This window comes from Camponotus vicinus, unplaced genomic scaffold (genome assembly GCF_025532165.1).
Source record: "Camponotus vicinus isolate PSW18456_S1 unplaced genomic scaffold, iyCamVici1.0 SCAF_1, whole genome shotgun sequence".
In the NCBI taxonomy this organism is placed as follows: domain Eukaryota; kingdom Metazoa; phylum Arthropoda; class Insecta; order Hymenoptera; family Formicidae; genus Camponotus; species Camponotus vicinus.
In genome coordinates this window covers 1,748,206-1,765,551 of record NW_028141945.1, presented here as the reverse complement: position 1 = coordinate 1,765,551, position 17,346 = coordinate 1,748,206, and the positions used below count along the sequence as shown (strand labels likewise).

Below are 17,346 nucleotides of genomic sequence, written 5' to 3'. Positions count from 1 at the left end.
AGATAACATTCGATATTATCTTTTTTTAAATAGATTATAGATAGACAACGATTATGCTTATGTGATAATTATTGCATTTATGTGTTCGGATATTAGAAGCGACACGTTGCAGCCCGTAATGACTAACTAATAATGTGTCAAGTTATACGCACCAAGAGTTAATGCGTCTGTTAATTCGACTAGGAATAACCGTTTCCAAGTCTAATAAACGCTCGACACGCAGGATAATTAAGCGTACACGCGCATCTAATTGCGAAGATACGTCCGAGAGCACAAGCGGCGTATCTGGTTCTCGCGTGAAATCTCTTACGAAATGGTAGGGATCGCAGCTGGTAGCGGCTGAGCAGGAGGATCTCGGATAGGATCTCTTTTAACGATCGCTGACTTAATATTCTCCCGGCGCGACGGTACTCGATTTAACGAGGGCGGCATCGCTGCGGGCCACAAAACGCACGCGTGCAGCAAGCAGGTGAAGCAACGGCCGGGAAATAGACCGACCGATCCAGGGACTGGTCCAGGGAGCGGAGAAACGCGCCGTACCTACTGAAAGAAACGCGCGGGAACCTGTCCAGGACAAGCCGGCCAGATAAGCAAGTGCGCGATAAGATACGCTAATTGAGAGATCTTAATTGGAGGCTGCGCGCTGGACCCTCTTCTCGCGGCGGGCATACCGCCAACGGCACGTCGTCTCTTCGCCGCATTTGTGAATCCACGACGCTCATCTTTGACTCGTTTTCACGTCATAAGTATTATAAAAAATATTGTGCATTCCGAAACCGCGGATAAGTCCAGACTAACAAAAAATATCGCATATTTTTTTAGTTTATTAAACGTCTAAAAGAATTTCTAAAGTAAATAAATTCATTCTATGTTCGAGTTAAATAAATATGATTATTATAAATGATAATTGCTAAAATAATGTGCAGGATATTTAAGAGATACACAATATCTGTACCTCTTCATTTAAAGATCATTGTGATGATCATTTAAAAGTATTAATATTGACATGCATAATCGGCTAAGCGAATAAAACAATAAGTAGAGACAAAAATTGACTTTCAAATGAACAATACATAAGTTTCACATTTAGTCGCATGAATCTCATAATGCAGATTTTAAATAATTTATTTACTGTACCGTCGACTGGTCCGTGCATTTCGTGTGAAATCTCGGGACACCAATCCGCCGCATCCGCTACGAAAGCGGATTGCGGGCATTATCCGGTAAGATAGAGTTTCCGATAGGGGAGCAGGAAAGCCGCACGTCGAAGAAGATAATCTTAGGATCTAGATGCGGGAACTTACGCACCATAGGACATTGTCAACCTACCCGGTGACGCGTGAATGTACGTTGATATAGAGGGGCCGAAGGAAGGAAAAGGGGTACGCGAGAGATTCGGCAGGGAGGAGAACGAAACGGTAGACTTTGTGTAAGGATAAGGAGGGTGCAACTCACAACGATTTCACGGGCCGATTTTAAGTTAAACAAACTTGAATGAAAGATAGCGCGAGATTTATGGGGAGCAGCTCGAGATTTGGACAGACGAGATTCATGAACATATTTTTCTTTTTACGTCTTCTTCTCTTTCCCTCCTTCCTCCCCCTTCTATATAAGTGTGTAGAAAATCCTGATTCTTTCTCAACCATCGCTGCAAATAGAGAACCTCTCAGGCGGATCGTGTTGCCGCCGCCGTCAGAACGTGTTTGATGTGTTTGATTTTAGCTTTCCGTCTCGAGTGGATGGATAAGTATATTGAGAGCCTCACAAATCCATCACCGGTAAAAATTCGGCGCTCCCTGTGAAGTTGAATTTCTTTCACGACGCTGGAATCCCCCTTTTTTTAACGCTGTCATAAAAGAATCTACAATAATAATGTCTGTCATATTATTATACAAATTTGGAGTTTATATCTGTAAAACGCGCCATTTACAAAATTATTAGAAATAAATGCATAGCGAGATGCTTTTCCCTCCCTTATAAAGAGAAACAAATTATTTAACGACTATCATTACCGAGTCTTAAACTTTATTATTATTACTCTACTTCGGGGAGAGAAACGAGAGATTAACTACGTCACGCGGGTGAGACAAACCCGTCTTCATTTTTTCGCAAACATTTCTGCAGTTTGCATAACTCGTTGGACCAAATCGTATGTCCGTTACTTTATCGCTCTCTGGAGACTGGTTTAGCTACCGTTCCTTCATACTATCGTTTTGCATGCGAACTAAGGATTATAACCATTAGAGGGATAAGAAGTCGGTGTGATAATAAATACGACGAATAGCAGTGTATGAGCGTGTATTTGACAGTGTTTTTCTCTCTCGTACGGCGGCACACATTATTAGAATTCGCAGTACGTATGCGATTTAAGTTGGAATGTTATATTATTGCTAGTTGCTGCCGGGCGTGCTGTGCTCATTCGTAATAGACTTTTGCGCATCGTAAATAAAACGTGTGTGCGTGTGTATGTGTGTGTATGTGCGCGCGCGCGCACGCATTTGTATGTACGTGTGTCTTTCGCGCTACAGCCAAGATGATTAACGCCGAGCAGCGCGAAGGCGCAATCAAAATCGAATCTAATTTCTCCAATCCGGGATGCAACGCTCGTTGAACGTCGGCCAGTTACGAAAGTGGCTCCCTGTCCTTCTCGTAGAAAAATCTCAGTTCGGCTAATTGGCCGTCGTCCAAAATGCGAAGCACCTGCAAGTGTTCTCTCCCTCTAGGGTCGGTCATCCCCTCGAGACGCATGCACACGAGCACAGCACGGCCGGGGTACATCGATACATCGATTTAGTGGGTAACGGGTGGGCCTCTATATTACAACGCGAATTACAGTGTAGAATATCATCATCGTCGTCGTTCGTTATACAACAATCATCGTAATAATTATTATCATCGTTTCATTGTTATCGATCGTCATCGGGTGTGCCTAAGACAAGTCGGTATTAAATATCTTACAATACACATCATCTTTCATATATATATTTTTATTTATATATATATAATATTTATATTTTACCTTTTTCTTTTTTTATTTTTATTTGTTATGTATACTATCTATCTATAGGGAGGGGTAGAGTCAGATTCATCTCTCGTGTTTTGTTCGTTTCATACCGTTTTCTGGTTCGTCAATGGTGAGGATATAAAAAAAAGGAAGGGACTCGGAATAAGCGTGATGATCTGCTCGCAATCGAGTCAGATGAATGATAAGACGATCAGTATCGTATAGTATCAATACACAGTTTAAAGACCGAGGAAAATTTTTTTCTTTTTGCCAATATGTAAGAATGTACAAACCAGCGAATGTTAAACGAAAAAATCGATGCAATTTCTTCTCAATCTCAAAATTACAAAGTACCAAAACGAGACTCGATTACGAATAGTTCGATGAGATCGCGAGAATGACGCTGGTCGGGAATCGCTTTCTTTCTTCTTCATATATATATATAGGAACGGATACATGTACGAACAAATATATATATACATAGAATGACAGTCAGTGACATATCTCGCTTTCGAAGAGACTCGCAAACTCCATAAAAATTATTCTATCATTTTTTTTTACACATCGCCGTGAACGCCGCGGTGATTCTCTGCACGTCGCTACGTGACGTTAGGCTTACACATACAAAAACGAGTTGGTTAATTTTTAGAGGTGGAGTTACAATACCCATATTAGAATACAATACATATATGTTTTTTAGATTAGTTAACTGTTATTAAATTATAAGCGTCGGATTTTATGCCTTTCTCACGATCAGCTGCTGGCATTTAATTTCTGTTTACACGCGACATCTTATCGTGCTTAGCTTGCACTCGCCACGTGCCGATAACGAATCACCGAAAGGTATAATACTTTGTTACAATTAAAAGCAGTCTGTGATAAAAGAGGCAAACAAGGCTGCCGGAATATGAAAATTGTTGTTCCCGAAGAAATAAATGCTTAATTTATTAAGAAACGTGTTGCAAAATTTAATCTTTGATTCGTTGTACGAAACGTGGCGTCACTACGTGCGTATTGCTCCCTACTTTTTTTTTTAACACACATACAAACATCCGTAGGAATAAGCTTTTCTATGCACTGCCACTCATATGCAATTAAATTAATCAAATATTGAGTATTTGTCAGACTTTGCGTAAAAAACGTGTTTTAACGAGTGAAGGAATGCGGAGAAAAGAAAATATATGTCTTTAAGTCAACTGATTATTCAAAAAAAGTAATTCAAATCTTGATAATGTGTGTGTATAATTGAAATATTACTCCTTATTAGAATTTATGAAAATGCATGTGCGTATAAATGTAAATTTGTAATGAATGCTTACTTTTTTACATACGTGGAGAGAATTTACAATACAAAAATAGATTTTCAAGAAAAAAGTATAAATAAGAATTAAAGACTGATGAAACACTCTCGAGCAAATAATTAATGACATCGTATCAAACGATTCACGGTTGTGACGAAATAACGTTGCGCTAAATGCTAATTAAGGAATGTGACTGACAGAAAAGGGAGGAGAGTGAAAAGAGGAAAACGATAGCAACGGTGAGCAACGATGAAAACGATAAAAAGAGAGCAGCGCATATCTTCATATACATACATATATATATATATATATATATACGTACAAACAACGAAGAGTCTCTCGGGCGTTTCGGCTTTCGTAGTACCTAGACATGATTTCAATAAATAAGCTACCTATATAGGGATTGATCTCTTTTTTTTTCTTTGAAGGGGAGAGGGAACAGGCGCTCCTTACGTGGCGAATCTGCGAAAGTGGAATCAGCCCAGGATGCCTTTCTCGTGCCTGTAGAAGATAAAACGGCGCGACGCGCGAGGACAGCGTCCAGTCGGAAAAATAGAAGCGAAAAATAAGATCGCACGAGACGTTCTCGCAAAAAGAACTCGGCGTCCCTGGCTCCCTTCGTCGAGTCGCCACCGCGTCATATATTCATGTACCTAGCCTAATAATACAGTCTGCGATAGCATTCTAAGGATTAAGTTCATTAACGGTAATGCATTATATATTACACGCATTCACACGCGTTCCAGAGGCGAAATACGTATGCACGCAAAATGCACACAAATATAATATATGCTCGCGCACAAACATGCAGTTCCAACCGATCGCCGTTGTCCGAATGCTCGAAAGGAAAAGTGTCTCGAGATAGATTTCACGTGGGAAATTATTTAGAAAATATACGTCGATAGTTTTTCAATCGATGCCATTTTATAGAAATATACTCTTTATCTTTTCTTTCTTTCTTTCTTTCATTGCGTATCTCATAAGAATTCTCAAAAATTACGTGTACAGCTTGTCTGCTGCCAATATATTAGCATAGAGAGCTCTTATATAAATACAAAAGTAATATTTTTTGAAAACGTGACGCTCCTTTTCGAGCCTTGTTTATATTAAGCCTTCAAATGTCCCGCATCTGAAACATTGTGTTTCTTGTATCTCAAAGCCACGCAATGACATCGTTATTAATCTTCCAGGATATTCTCGATATATAAAATTGATCGTAGCCGTGAAACACATCGACGACTCGAGGGGAAAATATAAGCTTGAATTATTCGAAGAAGAAACTCGGAGAACTGTCGTCGGTCGTCATATACTCTCGGCACGTTCGTAATCGATCGTACCATGAGTTTGTGCGTCGGCGGCGGTAAGGCCTGCGTCGCGAACACGCAGGCAGGCACGCACACATTATTCATACACGCGGGCAGGCACGCACGCACGCTACGTTAGGCGGCGTAATTAGCACAGCGAGCGAGAGAGTCTTGCGCGGCGTGAGCTCTAACTGCGCAGGAGGGCGTAAGAACGACGACGTACGAGCGTCCGCGATGTGACGAGTATTTCTTCGCTGGACCAGCGCCGACAACCCGTTCCCGCTTTGATTCCCGGGGGAAGGAATCAACCGCACCGGACATCGTGATCCTCTTACGCATAAATTTATTCAAACTTGAAAAAAGAGCCGAATCAATGAGTGGGGCACCAGTATAATATAAATAAAATTGTCTATTTTTATTTCTTGGTTTCCTTGTATTGAATTGCACCAACATCGGGCATTTTATCGAATTTTTTATATCAATGTCATTTTTGAACGAATCAAGATTACGATAATTGTATTAATTTTTTAATTTCGGAAAAAATATACATGAATGTATGTGTATAATGAACATTTCACGATATCCGGATACCTTTGTCGGGCAAGTCGAGAAGACACGTCCATCGGCGTGCGTCGTCCGCGCGTCTTTTTGCGCTACCATCGCGGGCCAGTGACCGCGCTCGAAGCACAGCAGCCGTTCGGTTGCGTTTCTACGACGTGAATTTCTTCCATTCGCATCAAACGATCGATTGGGCAATAACGGCTCAAACGAATTTACATGACTGTATCGCAGTTTATCGCGACGCGCAGCATCGAGTGTGAAAGAAATACGTACTAATTGGCCACGCTTCGTCACGAGATTAAGAAAAGAAAGAAAGAAGAATAGATAACTAGGTAGATAAATAGATAGAGCGAGAAAAAAGAGAGAGAGAGAGAGAGAGTGATTGAATGTATAAAAAAAGAGACGAGAACAGAGAGATAACGAACGATTCATCGCGCGAACCAAACTCACGAGGAATCAATGATTAGAAAAAAAAACGCTCTTATCGTTACGAGGTACATACTTGCCTGAAGGGGTCAGTCGGGGCAAGTGTAAATCGAACTTAACCGCGTGAAATCGAGATAGCTTCGTCGGGCGGGAACTCGCGCGCTCGCGCTTCCAGGTCGTCCCGCGTCTCCCTCGATCTTACGTCAAGTGGACGCTCGACGACGACGCCCGTTCCCGCCGCGGAAACGTCACCCGGGCGGAAACGGAAACTGAACGGGCGCAGCTATAAGGCGTGCGTATGTGTGCGTGTGTATGCGCGCGTTCTCGCACACGGTTCTCGCAAGCGGTCGCGTCCACGCTCTCGATTCGCCGACCGAATTCGAACGAATACGTGGTGCTTCGAGTCGCGACTCACGAGGCGCCGTTAAGTGGGCTCCTGACATCCCGACCACGAGCGGTCCACCAGCGTATATATATTTGGCAGTCTGATCTCAGGTTCTCACGGGGTAATGGAGGAGGCAGTCTTGATCGGCGAGCTCGCACGCGGCTCAATACTTGCTGGCCTCGACGAGGAGGCGATGACTCTCGTGTCGTCTCCGGGGCTCCGAGTCCGCTTCGTCCTGCCGCATCTTCCAGCGATTCGAATGCCCACGCGAATGGCGACGCGTGGACGTGTGCGCGTGCTCCCTCGCGCTGTCGGCCTGCAACAGGGAGTTCTTCGTGGCCCTCATCACCGGCGATGGTTTCCTCGAGACGACGTACGGCTCCCGCGGCTCCATACCGCCCATCTCCGCGTTCACTAGGCTGTTGTGGTGGTTTATGTCGGCGTGGGGGTTGTACTTGATGAAGTTGAAGCACTCCTGTCTGCCGTGGGGGTTTTTCATCGGCTTACCGAACTTGTTGAAGCCGATGTATCGCGAGCCGTCGACCACGCTCCTGTACCTCAGATACGAGCCGTTGTATACTTCGTAAAACTGGCACATCGGTCCCTTTTGCTTCTTAGGCTGAAAGTAAACAGTCGACGGTTCGTGATATATTATCCGCTGTTTTTCAATCCTTTGCTCTTCGAGATAATAAGGATGCATGTTAAATATCTTTTTTCCGTCGTAAAAAATTTCTTATCTAATCTAACTTTATTCGCGAAAGATAAATTCCATAAATTTTTCACTTTTATTATAATATAAAGTGTAAAATTGCAAAAGATTAAAAAATGTTTATACAAATCTAAGAGTATAATCAAATCAAAATAAAAATATGGATCAATAAAATTATACTTTTTCCTTTTGAATTCGCGAATTGTGTTTTAGGGAATAGATCGAAATTGAAAATTAAATGTATAGATGATAGATCGATGATTTTCAATCATTGCATTCGCACAAAAGTAAACACAATTATTCGAAAACTCCCCTCGCAAGACGGATTCAGGAAATTGAGCGGTAAATTTAACGCACGATGAATCAGGCAAGATTAAGGCTTGTAATACACGTTGTAAACGTTGAAGCATTAAATCATCAGACTGTTAATAATCCAATTTCTAAATTACAGCCCCGCATATAAGTGATGAATAGAAATTTACGAACAGTGCAATGCGAGGCGTTTACCAGTGCGTGTAAATCTACTCGCTCACTCGGGATGATGGAGTATGTCTACTAATTGGTAGGCGAGTAATTACCAGGCCGACAAGTTTCCACCGCTTATTGAAGCAAATGTATCGTTGACTCTTCTCCGCAAAGATGTACAGCTTCCTACTGAAATCTTCCGATTGTGTGGTGAGTTTCTCTGTAACACACCAAAAGAGAAAGAAACATGAAACACTTCGTAACGCGAATTATTTAAATAAAAGTTCGATAAAGTTCATTACGCGAGCTTAAAAATCGTTTTCAAAATTATTCTCTCCCCGTGGAGGAGAGAATAACAGGAATAAAACAATCTGCATTGTAAATAACTCGGGACAGTCCGAGAGGGACTTTGAAAAAACCCTTGCAATTCCTACCAGCTTCGATCTCGGAGGACAAGCGACAGGATGCACAAAGCGAACCGTTTTGTGCTTCGGTATGCGCGCTGGCATATTTCCGAGAAGAGACCTCGTCGAGGTTTATGGCGCGAGTTGTACCTACAACGACGCTGGGACCCCTCTCTACCAAGGCGTTCTTCGGCATCGAGAAAAGAAGAAAAGACTCGGCTAAGCCCGCCGCCGAGGCTAGTTGGTGCTAATGAAGGAGGCACAGACCGTCCGGTGTGTGCTTTGCCACTTAGCGGATCCTGTCGTGCCTCGACCCCGAAGTGCACGTTGCACCGTAGCCAGCGCCGTCTCTCCTTCTCGCTCCGTGCGTCTTCGTGTCTCTTTTCCTCCACCCTTTCTACCTGGTGTTACGAAATTTTGTCGAGTGAGAAGCAGGCACCCTTTGTCTGTCGGATGGAGAAAAAAAGAGGGACCGACCGGTACAGGTGCACGTCGCAACGTTTTTTTTTTCTCCTTCTCCTTTTCATTTCTAGTGCGAGAAACATCTAATTCAATATGCTCACACGTTGCTGTAACGTCAGAATTGGGTCAGAAGAGATGGAAATTCGATTCCTTTCTTATTCCTGTCGTTTACCACAGACGAGAATGTAACGGATATATTTTTATATCCTTCGTAAAGGAGCATTTACTCTCTTCGATTAAGATAAAAAATCTGTAGTTTGTAGTGCTTTAAAGAATCTATTTCGTTCCGACATATGTTGGTACGTAAGAGAATCGTAATGAGAAGAGAATTAAACTAGAAGGGCAAAAGTTTTGTCCTTTCGCTGATAGGTTTGTCTACAGCCGAACGCAACGTTTCTCGGAAACTTTGTGACGGAAGGCGCAATCTTGAAATCGAGTGTTTGTCCATGGGTTAGTAGTGCGGCATGAGCTTCAGTAGTATAGAGAGAATAAAGAAGGTGAATCTGCAGGGTGGCCCATTTGCCGGAGCCTCGTTAAATTCAAGTGGTTCTCGTCGGATACCCTCCAACATCGAAATCAAGAATGTCTTCGAACTGCCTCGTAAAGTCCTTCTTCGATTCAGTCTATTTTTTCTCTCTCTCTCTCTTTCTGTTTCCTTCCTCGTGCTTATATCTCTTTCTCTTATCCGGCTTCCACGGCTCTCCGTAGACAATAAAAACGACAGAGAGGACTTAATTTCAAACTGCTGTTTCGCTAGCCTTTTACAATCTGCGCCAATTAATTGCGCCACTTACGCTAATTAATTAGGTTTACCTCGTAATGGAGCGTCAATTCCGATAGTATCGTTAAAGAGGACAAATAATTGTCCTTTCTATCTATCGCTCGAGATAGTTTAAGTGAGAAATATCTACATGATTATGTACCCTTTAAAGCGGCGACCGATTAATAGATGGTATAATCGAGAGATATATATTTCGAAAAAACTTCCAACTGATTGCTTAATCATGAAATATTTTGTAATTATTTTGCAATTTAGATAGACGATAAATATACATACGTGGATTTTTTAATAGATTGCTTCGCATACAAGAAACTACATCAGCAATCAAAATATTTCATAATAAAAATTATTAAGAGAGAAAAATCTCATATAATTTTCTATTTGAAAATGCTTTTTGAAAAGTTAATTAATAAATTTTTATGAATAAAAATGATCTATGAATAAAAATCTATCAATCACATATGATACATAGATTACTATACTTAATAATTTTAATAAATCACATATTTGATCAAAAAATTTTTATCTTTTCCGTCGATTGGACGCGATTAAATGATAATTAAGTAGCAAAAATAAAACCTTGGAATTATTTTCATTATCATAAAAAAAATATTTTTACAAATATCGATAAAAGTGATATGTTAAATACTTTCTTCATTAATCGAGATCAGTTTATCGATTAATAAACGGTAACAAATTTTATGAAGCAATCGATAATGCGATAAAAGTCCAAAACATGTAACTGCGCTACTTTAATACGCTTATTGGAGCAACTGCGTGAATTATGCAGCTGTAAAAATTCGAGCATAACGAAACTCTAGCAAGTCAATACGGAATATGCGTTACATGATAATGTAAGTATCGCGATGGTTGCAAACAAGTCAGAAACTATACAAGCCGATACTCGCTCTTCCTTCCGGTTCATGACACCGGAATTTTAGATATGCGTCGCGCAATATCTGCGGTACAACGACGGAAAAAGATACGATGATAACAACCCGATGGCAACGACATTACCGCGTCTCACAAAGTCCGCTGTACGTATTTGCTCGCTCCAGTTACCCATTACCGAACTTTCACATTTCCGGTACCTCGTCGCCGTCGACATCGTCGTCGGCGACTGAAGCAATCGCGAGCAGCGAAACTCTGTCGCTTCGTCTCGAAACGATGGTTATCGTTATCAAAGAAAGGAAGTGAGACCGGCGCGCCATTCGAGTGCTGACGCGTTTGTTAGTAAGTTGCCAGACGCGCGGAGACAGGCGTCTACGGAGCATTGATTTCAATCTTCCATTTGATGGATCTCTCCTCGGCCAATGAATTCTCTTCTCAGAATTTCAGGAGATAAATCGAACGCAATAAGCGAAATCTTGATATCGGCGAAAACATTCAGGATTATTTTCAATTAGGAAACGTTTCGAAAAATAATACGAGTACGCTCTATGATTAAATTTCCAAACTCTGATACTGAGTTAAAGAGATAAAATAAAATATATATGTATAGAATAAAATATTAACTATAAAAAATAATAAATATAAAGTAGTTATTAATTAGATTCATAATGATATATTTTCTCATAATCCCTACCTATCGAGAGAGAACGCTATTCGCAAAATATAAAATTCAGGGCATGCAAGAAGCAGAGCTGCATTCCTTCGCAAGACCTATCCGCAATCGATCGACGTAATATATCTTGGCGAAAGATGCCACATTGGAATTTATTCATGGCGCACTCGCAAGCTCGGCGGCGCGTATGAGAATGAAGAGAGGAAGCCACTAAATTTTTCGCTTCAAACCTCTGTCTTCTCTCCCTCAACTCTCCCTCTCCCTCCGTCCTATTCCCTTTCGCTTCCCACCGGCACGTCGCCCTCGCTCTGGTTCCCTCTGATCGGAGCCGCCGCGAGATTAGAGGCTGCCAAATGAATTAAAAGCCAATTTTAATCAAAAGCGGGCACCGGCTTTTAGGCACGATTACCCCGGATAATAACTAGTAGGATGGGCCTGCGCGCGTAAGAGGAAAAGAGCAAGATAGAGGGAGAGAAGAATGGATCCCATATATTACTTCTACGTGCTCCTCGCGATATAGGAACCAATTCGCCGCTCGTTACAGGTTCGCAACTACCTGCGAATTTTTCTATCACGCCGAGGCAAATTCCGCAAACGATTTTACCCCCGCTTGAGCTATGAAACAATCCAAGAAATTGGGATAATTCGGAATCTTTATCTCGTTGAAAAAATGAACGGGAAAAAATGCCGCGAACACGCACGATTCCACGCGAAAAGTGTCGACGCAGCTATTGACATACGATGAGACGACGATGCGCCGGATCGAGAACCACTGGGGCGCTACAATTTCGCGGCGTCGGCGTTATGAAAGCTATAATACAACGCGCGAGGAAGAGATGGCCGGTACCGACCGTGTAAAGCGCAAGAAAAAGTCAAAAGGGAAAGGCAGGAGGAGAAGGAGAGACGCGGCTCACTCGTTATGAGCGCGCGCGTATAATAGCGACCCTGTCATTAACACCTAAACGCACGATTGGCCGATGCGAACGCACCGGGAACGTCCACTCTTGGACGATGTACAGTAGACGAATACCCGGCGCATCAAGACAGATGGGAATGCAACGCGAGGTATCGCGAGATCAAAGGTGCGACAGGTGAAGAGCCTGGTTTATCGGCCTGACACGGTAATCACAGTCCGCCGCGACTCGAATAATTAAATTCCAGTCCGGATGATCGGTGCTGCTGATGCGCCGATTTTCTGCTTGCGTGCCTACCCCTTTCCCTTTTGTACACAGATCCCCATCGTTTTCCCTCTTTGCCTCTTTCGTGTCGAAATTCGCACGGGTATCAGTCGCGAGGGATGCCCGATTTTCGGGCATTAAACGTCAAACGGGACGCTTGGGAGATCGTTTAAATCTGCAGTAAGTACGTTGCGTCATGGTAATTATAAGCGTGTCACGTCGATCGTATCTGTGTTTATTCGACGTGCGGGGGTAACGAAAAGTCGATAATTATTATTTACCTTGATTGTAAATGATAGTTATTATCGTGTTATTTCTGACGCACTCGAATTATGACTTATCATTCCTGGCTGCGTTCCTTCTCTTTCTCTTTCTCTCTCGCATTCAAAGCTTCTATATTTTCTTGCATATATCTAATAATATGAATTGCAATTAAATCATAGCTCGATATCAAGTACATCTAATGAGAGTAATTTATAGAAAAAATTTATAGAAAAAATAATACACATTTACACAATCTTTTAAATATTTATCAACATATCAAAATGATAATTATTGCATTATTTTCATGACTTCATGACGATATGTCCATAGATTACATAACTCATTTAAATTATCGAGATAGTGTGACGATTTATGCCATTTGACAAAAAACACCGAAAGTCACGTGTCAGCTGTCATGTAACTATAACTAGCACGGCAACGAAACTTCGGGAGACTTGAAATTCCCGAAGATTCGTCGTGTCGCATTCTTCGTCAAAACCTGATATACGACCAAGGACGCTCTCACAGTGTCTCAATCCCCCGTGCAGCAAAACATACGTCGTTCTGCTTCGCGAGAGGGACTTGAGTAATCGCCGGTCAGGAGAGACTTGTCGGCAGTTGAGTGCCGTGAGAGGTGAGAGAGCAGAGTAACACGGAGGGAAAAGGTAGAGGGAAACGCGCAAGAAGGCAGGAGGAGGTAAAAAGGGGCAGGAGATGAAGGAAGAGAAGGAGATACGCGAAGGTGATGGATCTTGGGGAGGTGCAGACGCGGCGCGCAGCATGCGGCGCGAAAACTGGCTCCTCTGTTTGCACAAGCGAGCCTTCTTCCCTCCTTTCGAACCTTCCTTTCGTCCCCTACCTCGACGGCGATCGTCTCGAGAGGAACCGCCTCGTACTCGCTCCCGCACGTAGGGCGGACAGCCCGGTTCGCTCGTCTCATCTGGGATATCGCGCGTAAATTCCCGCGGAAAAATTCGCGAGGGTCCGAAAAATATCGCCGTAGGAAGAGCGGTTTTTACAAAGAACTCATGTGGGAGCTGATAAAAAGTTTAAGCTACGATAAAATTTTCTAATATATTAATAGCGTCGTATTAATAAAATTTGAAAATAAAATTATCATGCTCCGTCAGATGAATGAATAATTCATGTTTTAATAATTTTAAATAAATTTGTTTTAATGCAAAGTTATACGCGAAAAATGATAATGATATTATATACTATTATACAGGGCATATAAACTTTTTCACTTCTCTTCAGAAATTATTAACTTAGAGCTCCAAAATATATCGCTATTTATGTCTATATTGGATAAGACTTAATTTGAGATCACTATTAAGGTCATCGGCAAATTATCATAAACGAAAGAGTTATGTAAAGCGAACGCGAGAAGCGTCATTCATCATAATCCCGTGCTAACGATCCACTCGATTTAAGTGAATCAGCCAAAGATATGCGAAATGTCTGACAAATGTCTGGTAAATGTATCATCTTGACACATAAACAAGCGTTGCCGCGATCATGGTGAATGTATGTCAAGGCGATAAAATACAGGTGGAAAACAAGCAAGCACATATATAAATGTTCTGTCGAGAATATCTCCTCTCCTAGCGTTTAAAAAAATAAAGCTAAATTTCTTGTAGTCTGCTTGCGACAAGGATCCAATAAATAAAGAAAGAAGAAAAGGCGAGAGTTCGATGCACGATAGAGCAAACGGCGAGAGATAAACAGTGTCTAGCCGAAAACAATCGAGACGAAGCAAAATTACGTCATAATTCATCGAGGCTCCTCGAGCCGTCCTCTTTTACCCCCTTCGCCTCTCTCTCGATTGTGCACTCAATGCTCCATTCGCGAAAATAGAACTGCAGTTATTAGTTCGTAAAAATGAAGATTCATCCGGAAAAGCTCTCCGCCGTGGAGGCATTTACTAGTGAAAACGAGAGAGAGAGAGAGATATATAAGGTCTTCGACGGAGGTCGATTGATAAGAATCGCAGTAAATTAAGTTCTTTAGTTGCATTGTGTCTGGATATTACAGACGCAAAACCTTCCTTTTATACACGAAACTATCGATCGGAGCGATAACGAGACGCTGAGATGGTGACTGGAATCGATTTAATTAACGGATTTGATTAACTCATCCTAGATGATTACGTTACTACGCGCTCATAACAAGATTTCCTTCACTTTCAAGGTAATTGGAAGATTATATTCCAAATAAGAGAAAAACTATCGATTAATATTAAATAATATTAATTAATAATATTAAAGTTTGGAGAATTAAAAGAAAAAATCTTCACGAAAGAAAGAAGTTTACCTTAATTGGACTATTATAAAAGTATCTCTCTTTGTTACAAAAATTATAAAGACGTAATAGACAAAAAGATTTTTCGCAAAATTTAAAACATTATGATAAGAACAACAAAGTTTATTGTACATACGTGTATATATGTGTATGTAAAATAATTTTCTTGATTCAAAAAATGTTTTATTCATCGCGTTTAAATGCGATATTAGCAATAAGAGACATAGCGAATTACTGCGATCTTACTTACGGTAGGGTGCATTGTGGTCGTCGCGGCCCATGGCTTTGATCGAGCGGCCTATTACGGTAACATTGCCGCTGCTGCAAGTCGAGTAGAGACTCACGGAGCGCACCATCGCCGGCACCGCCCCGCACATCACCACCTGCAATTACAAGAGCCCACTCGTATATTCAAAATTCCTTAGCCACGTCATTCGTGAAATTGTTTTATCGATGCTCTGTTCCGCGAAAGCCGTTTAATGAAATGCATAAAAAAGTCGACGAATCATTCGATGAATCACAAACGGAGTTCCGTGAAAATGAATTACATAATTGCGAGTACTTTGAATCGCAGCACTTTTAATATCAAATCTAATGTACTTTACGATTTGTAAAGGAATTAATCTTCGCATTCAAGATGCTCGTTTTATGACGGTACTACTTTAGCGTAGCTTTATTTCCGATATTTAATGAATTATTCAAATACCGGGAAAAAATTCATACGCAAGCACGATCGTATATTAAAGAAAAAAAGTAAATATAAAAGGCAGTTAAACATCAAGAAATCGTGAAACAGCGAGAGAAAGCAATTCGGATCAAAATTAGAGAATCGCGTTTTATATTATCCTTCGCGCGTTATGCCGATTTCTCTCGATTAAATAGAAGGATCGAGCTGGGGAGAGATAAGAATTCGCGTGCCGTGTTTTCAGAACAACGACCGACCTGAGAATCGTTAAAGACGCCGAAATTCTTTCACGGCCGCCTAAGAAGAACGCTTTTACGATCGGTTCACATATCATGACATCGAGTCATTCGTTGATTCGCTCGGCGAATAGCGTGCGATAAAAGTGCGCCGTGTCGGAGGAAGACGAAAAGTCATCGTGTTCGGAAATAGCATGCATGAAAATCTCGAGAATTAACGAGCGGACACGAGCAAAACATTAATAGTCATCGAGACCGGCGTCTTGTTTATATCGAAAGTGGCGCCGACAATGCACATATGATCGATGCGATACGTTATAGAAACGTCAAAGAAACATCAAAACAAATAGCTTATCGAACAATCATTAAAAAGACATTATATGACGCGTGTCCTTCCATTTATATAGATCTATTCGTAAAACTCGTTAATATGTATAATTTGAATTATGATATCGAGTAAAATTGTAAACATCCTTATAATCAAATAATAAAAATATTTTAAAATTGATTATTATTAAAAATTCAAATTTGCGTTATTGTTCACTTCAAGATTCATCACAAGCAAATACCGTTAAGTAATAATATCATGTAATATTATCGTGTAATAAGCGCTCAATAATGAACAAACATACATGCGAATGATCGAGTTGCGCTTATCGGTTACAGAGAGCAATTAAATTCACATCGCGGAATTTTATTGCAGTTTCATAATCCTGTAACATCCACCTTTTAATATCTTTGACATGGTCGATCGAACACACGTATATAGCTCAAGCGACAAGTAGAGCTTGTATATAACACGCCTCTTCTCTCTATCGTTTAATATACAAAATTAAATAACGACTATACATATATTCGCCGAAACTTTTTACGATGTGACGAGCGTCACATGCCACAAATTCTGCATTCAATGCATTCAAGTGCATCGCAATACTGTGCGCATCGTAATCATGTTTGTCCTTACGTGCATCGCGATAAAAACTCGACACGCTAATTGATTCCGCGTCATCGCCGCGATATTCGCATTATCATTTAATCGACAGGACTTTCAGATCGTAAAGAGAAGCGAGAAGGATAATGACAATCGTCAGTGAATAGCTTTGCAATTTTATGTATCGGCCATTCATTAAATTCTCACGTCGCGAACGTATCGTCAAGGCGATACTCTCGAATATGCTCGTCGCGCTATTTACCAGACAGTTACCGGCGACATCTAAATTTATCGCTCGCGATTCAGCCAACCATCCATTTAATTATTTATTGGATCGGCGAACCATTTATTGCACCGCTCGAGACCGGTATCCAAGAGATATATA

At 41.3% G+C, this 17,346-nt stretch overlaps 1 protein-coding gene across 6 annotated transcripts in view; it reads right to left on the bottom strand.

The window, feature by feature from the left end:
• Positions 1-2,281: 2,281 nt before the first annotated feature.
• The window catches only part of LOC145967355 (fibroblast growth factor 18), a 134,836-nt gene continuing 119,771 nt past the window's right edge, over positions 2,282-17,346 (bottom strand). For all 6 annotated transcript variants that reach the window (XM_083092209.1, XM_083092219.1, XM_083092181.1 and 3 more), the window contains 3 exons: positions 15,360-15,492; positions 8,269-8,375; positions 2,282-7,600 (listed from right to left, as the gene is read on the bottom strand). In XM_083092209.1, the coding sequence (XP_082948335.1) occupies positions 7,145-7,600; positions 8,269-8,375; positions 15,360-15,492 (696 nt within the window). In that variant the 3' untranslated portion in view covers positions 2,282-7,144. The remainder of the gene's footprint in view (positions 7,601-8,268; positions 8,376-15,359; positions 15,493-17,346) is intronic.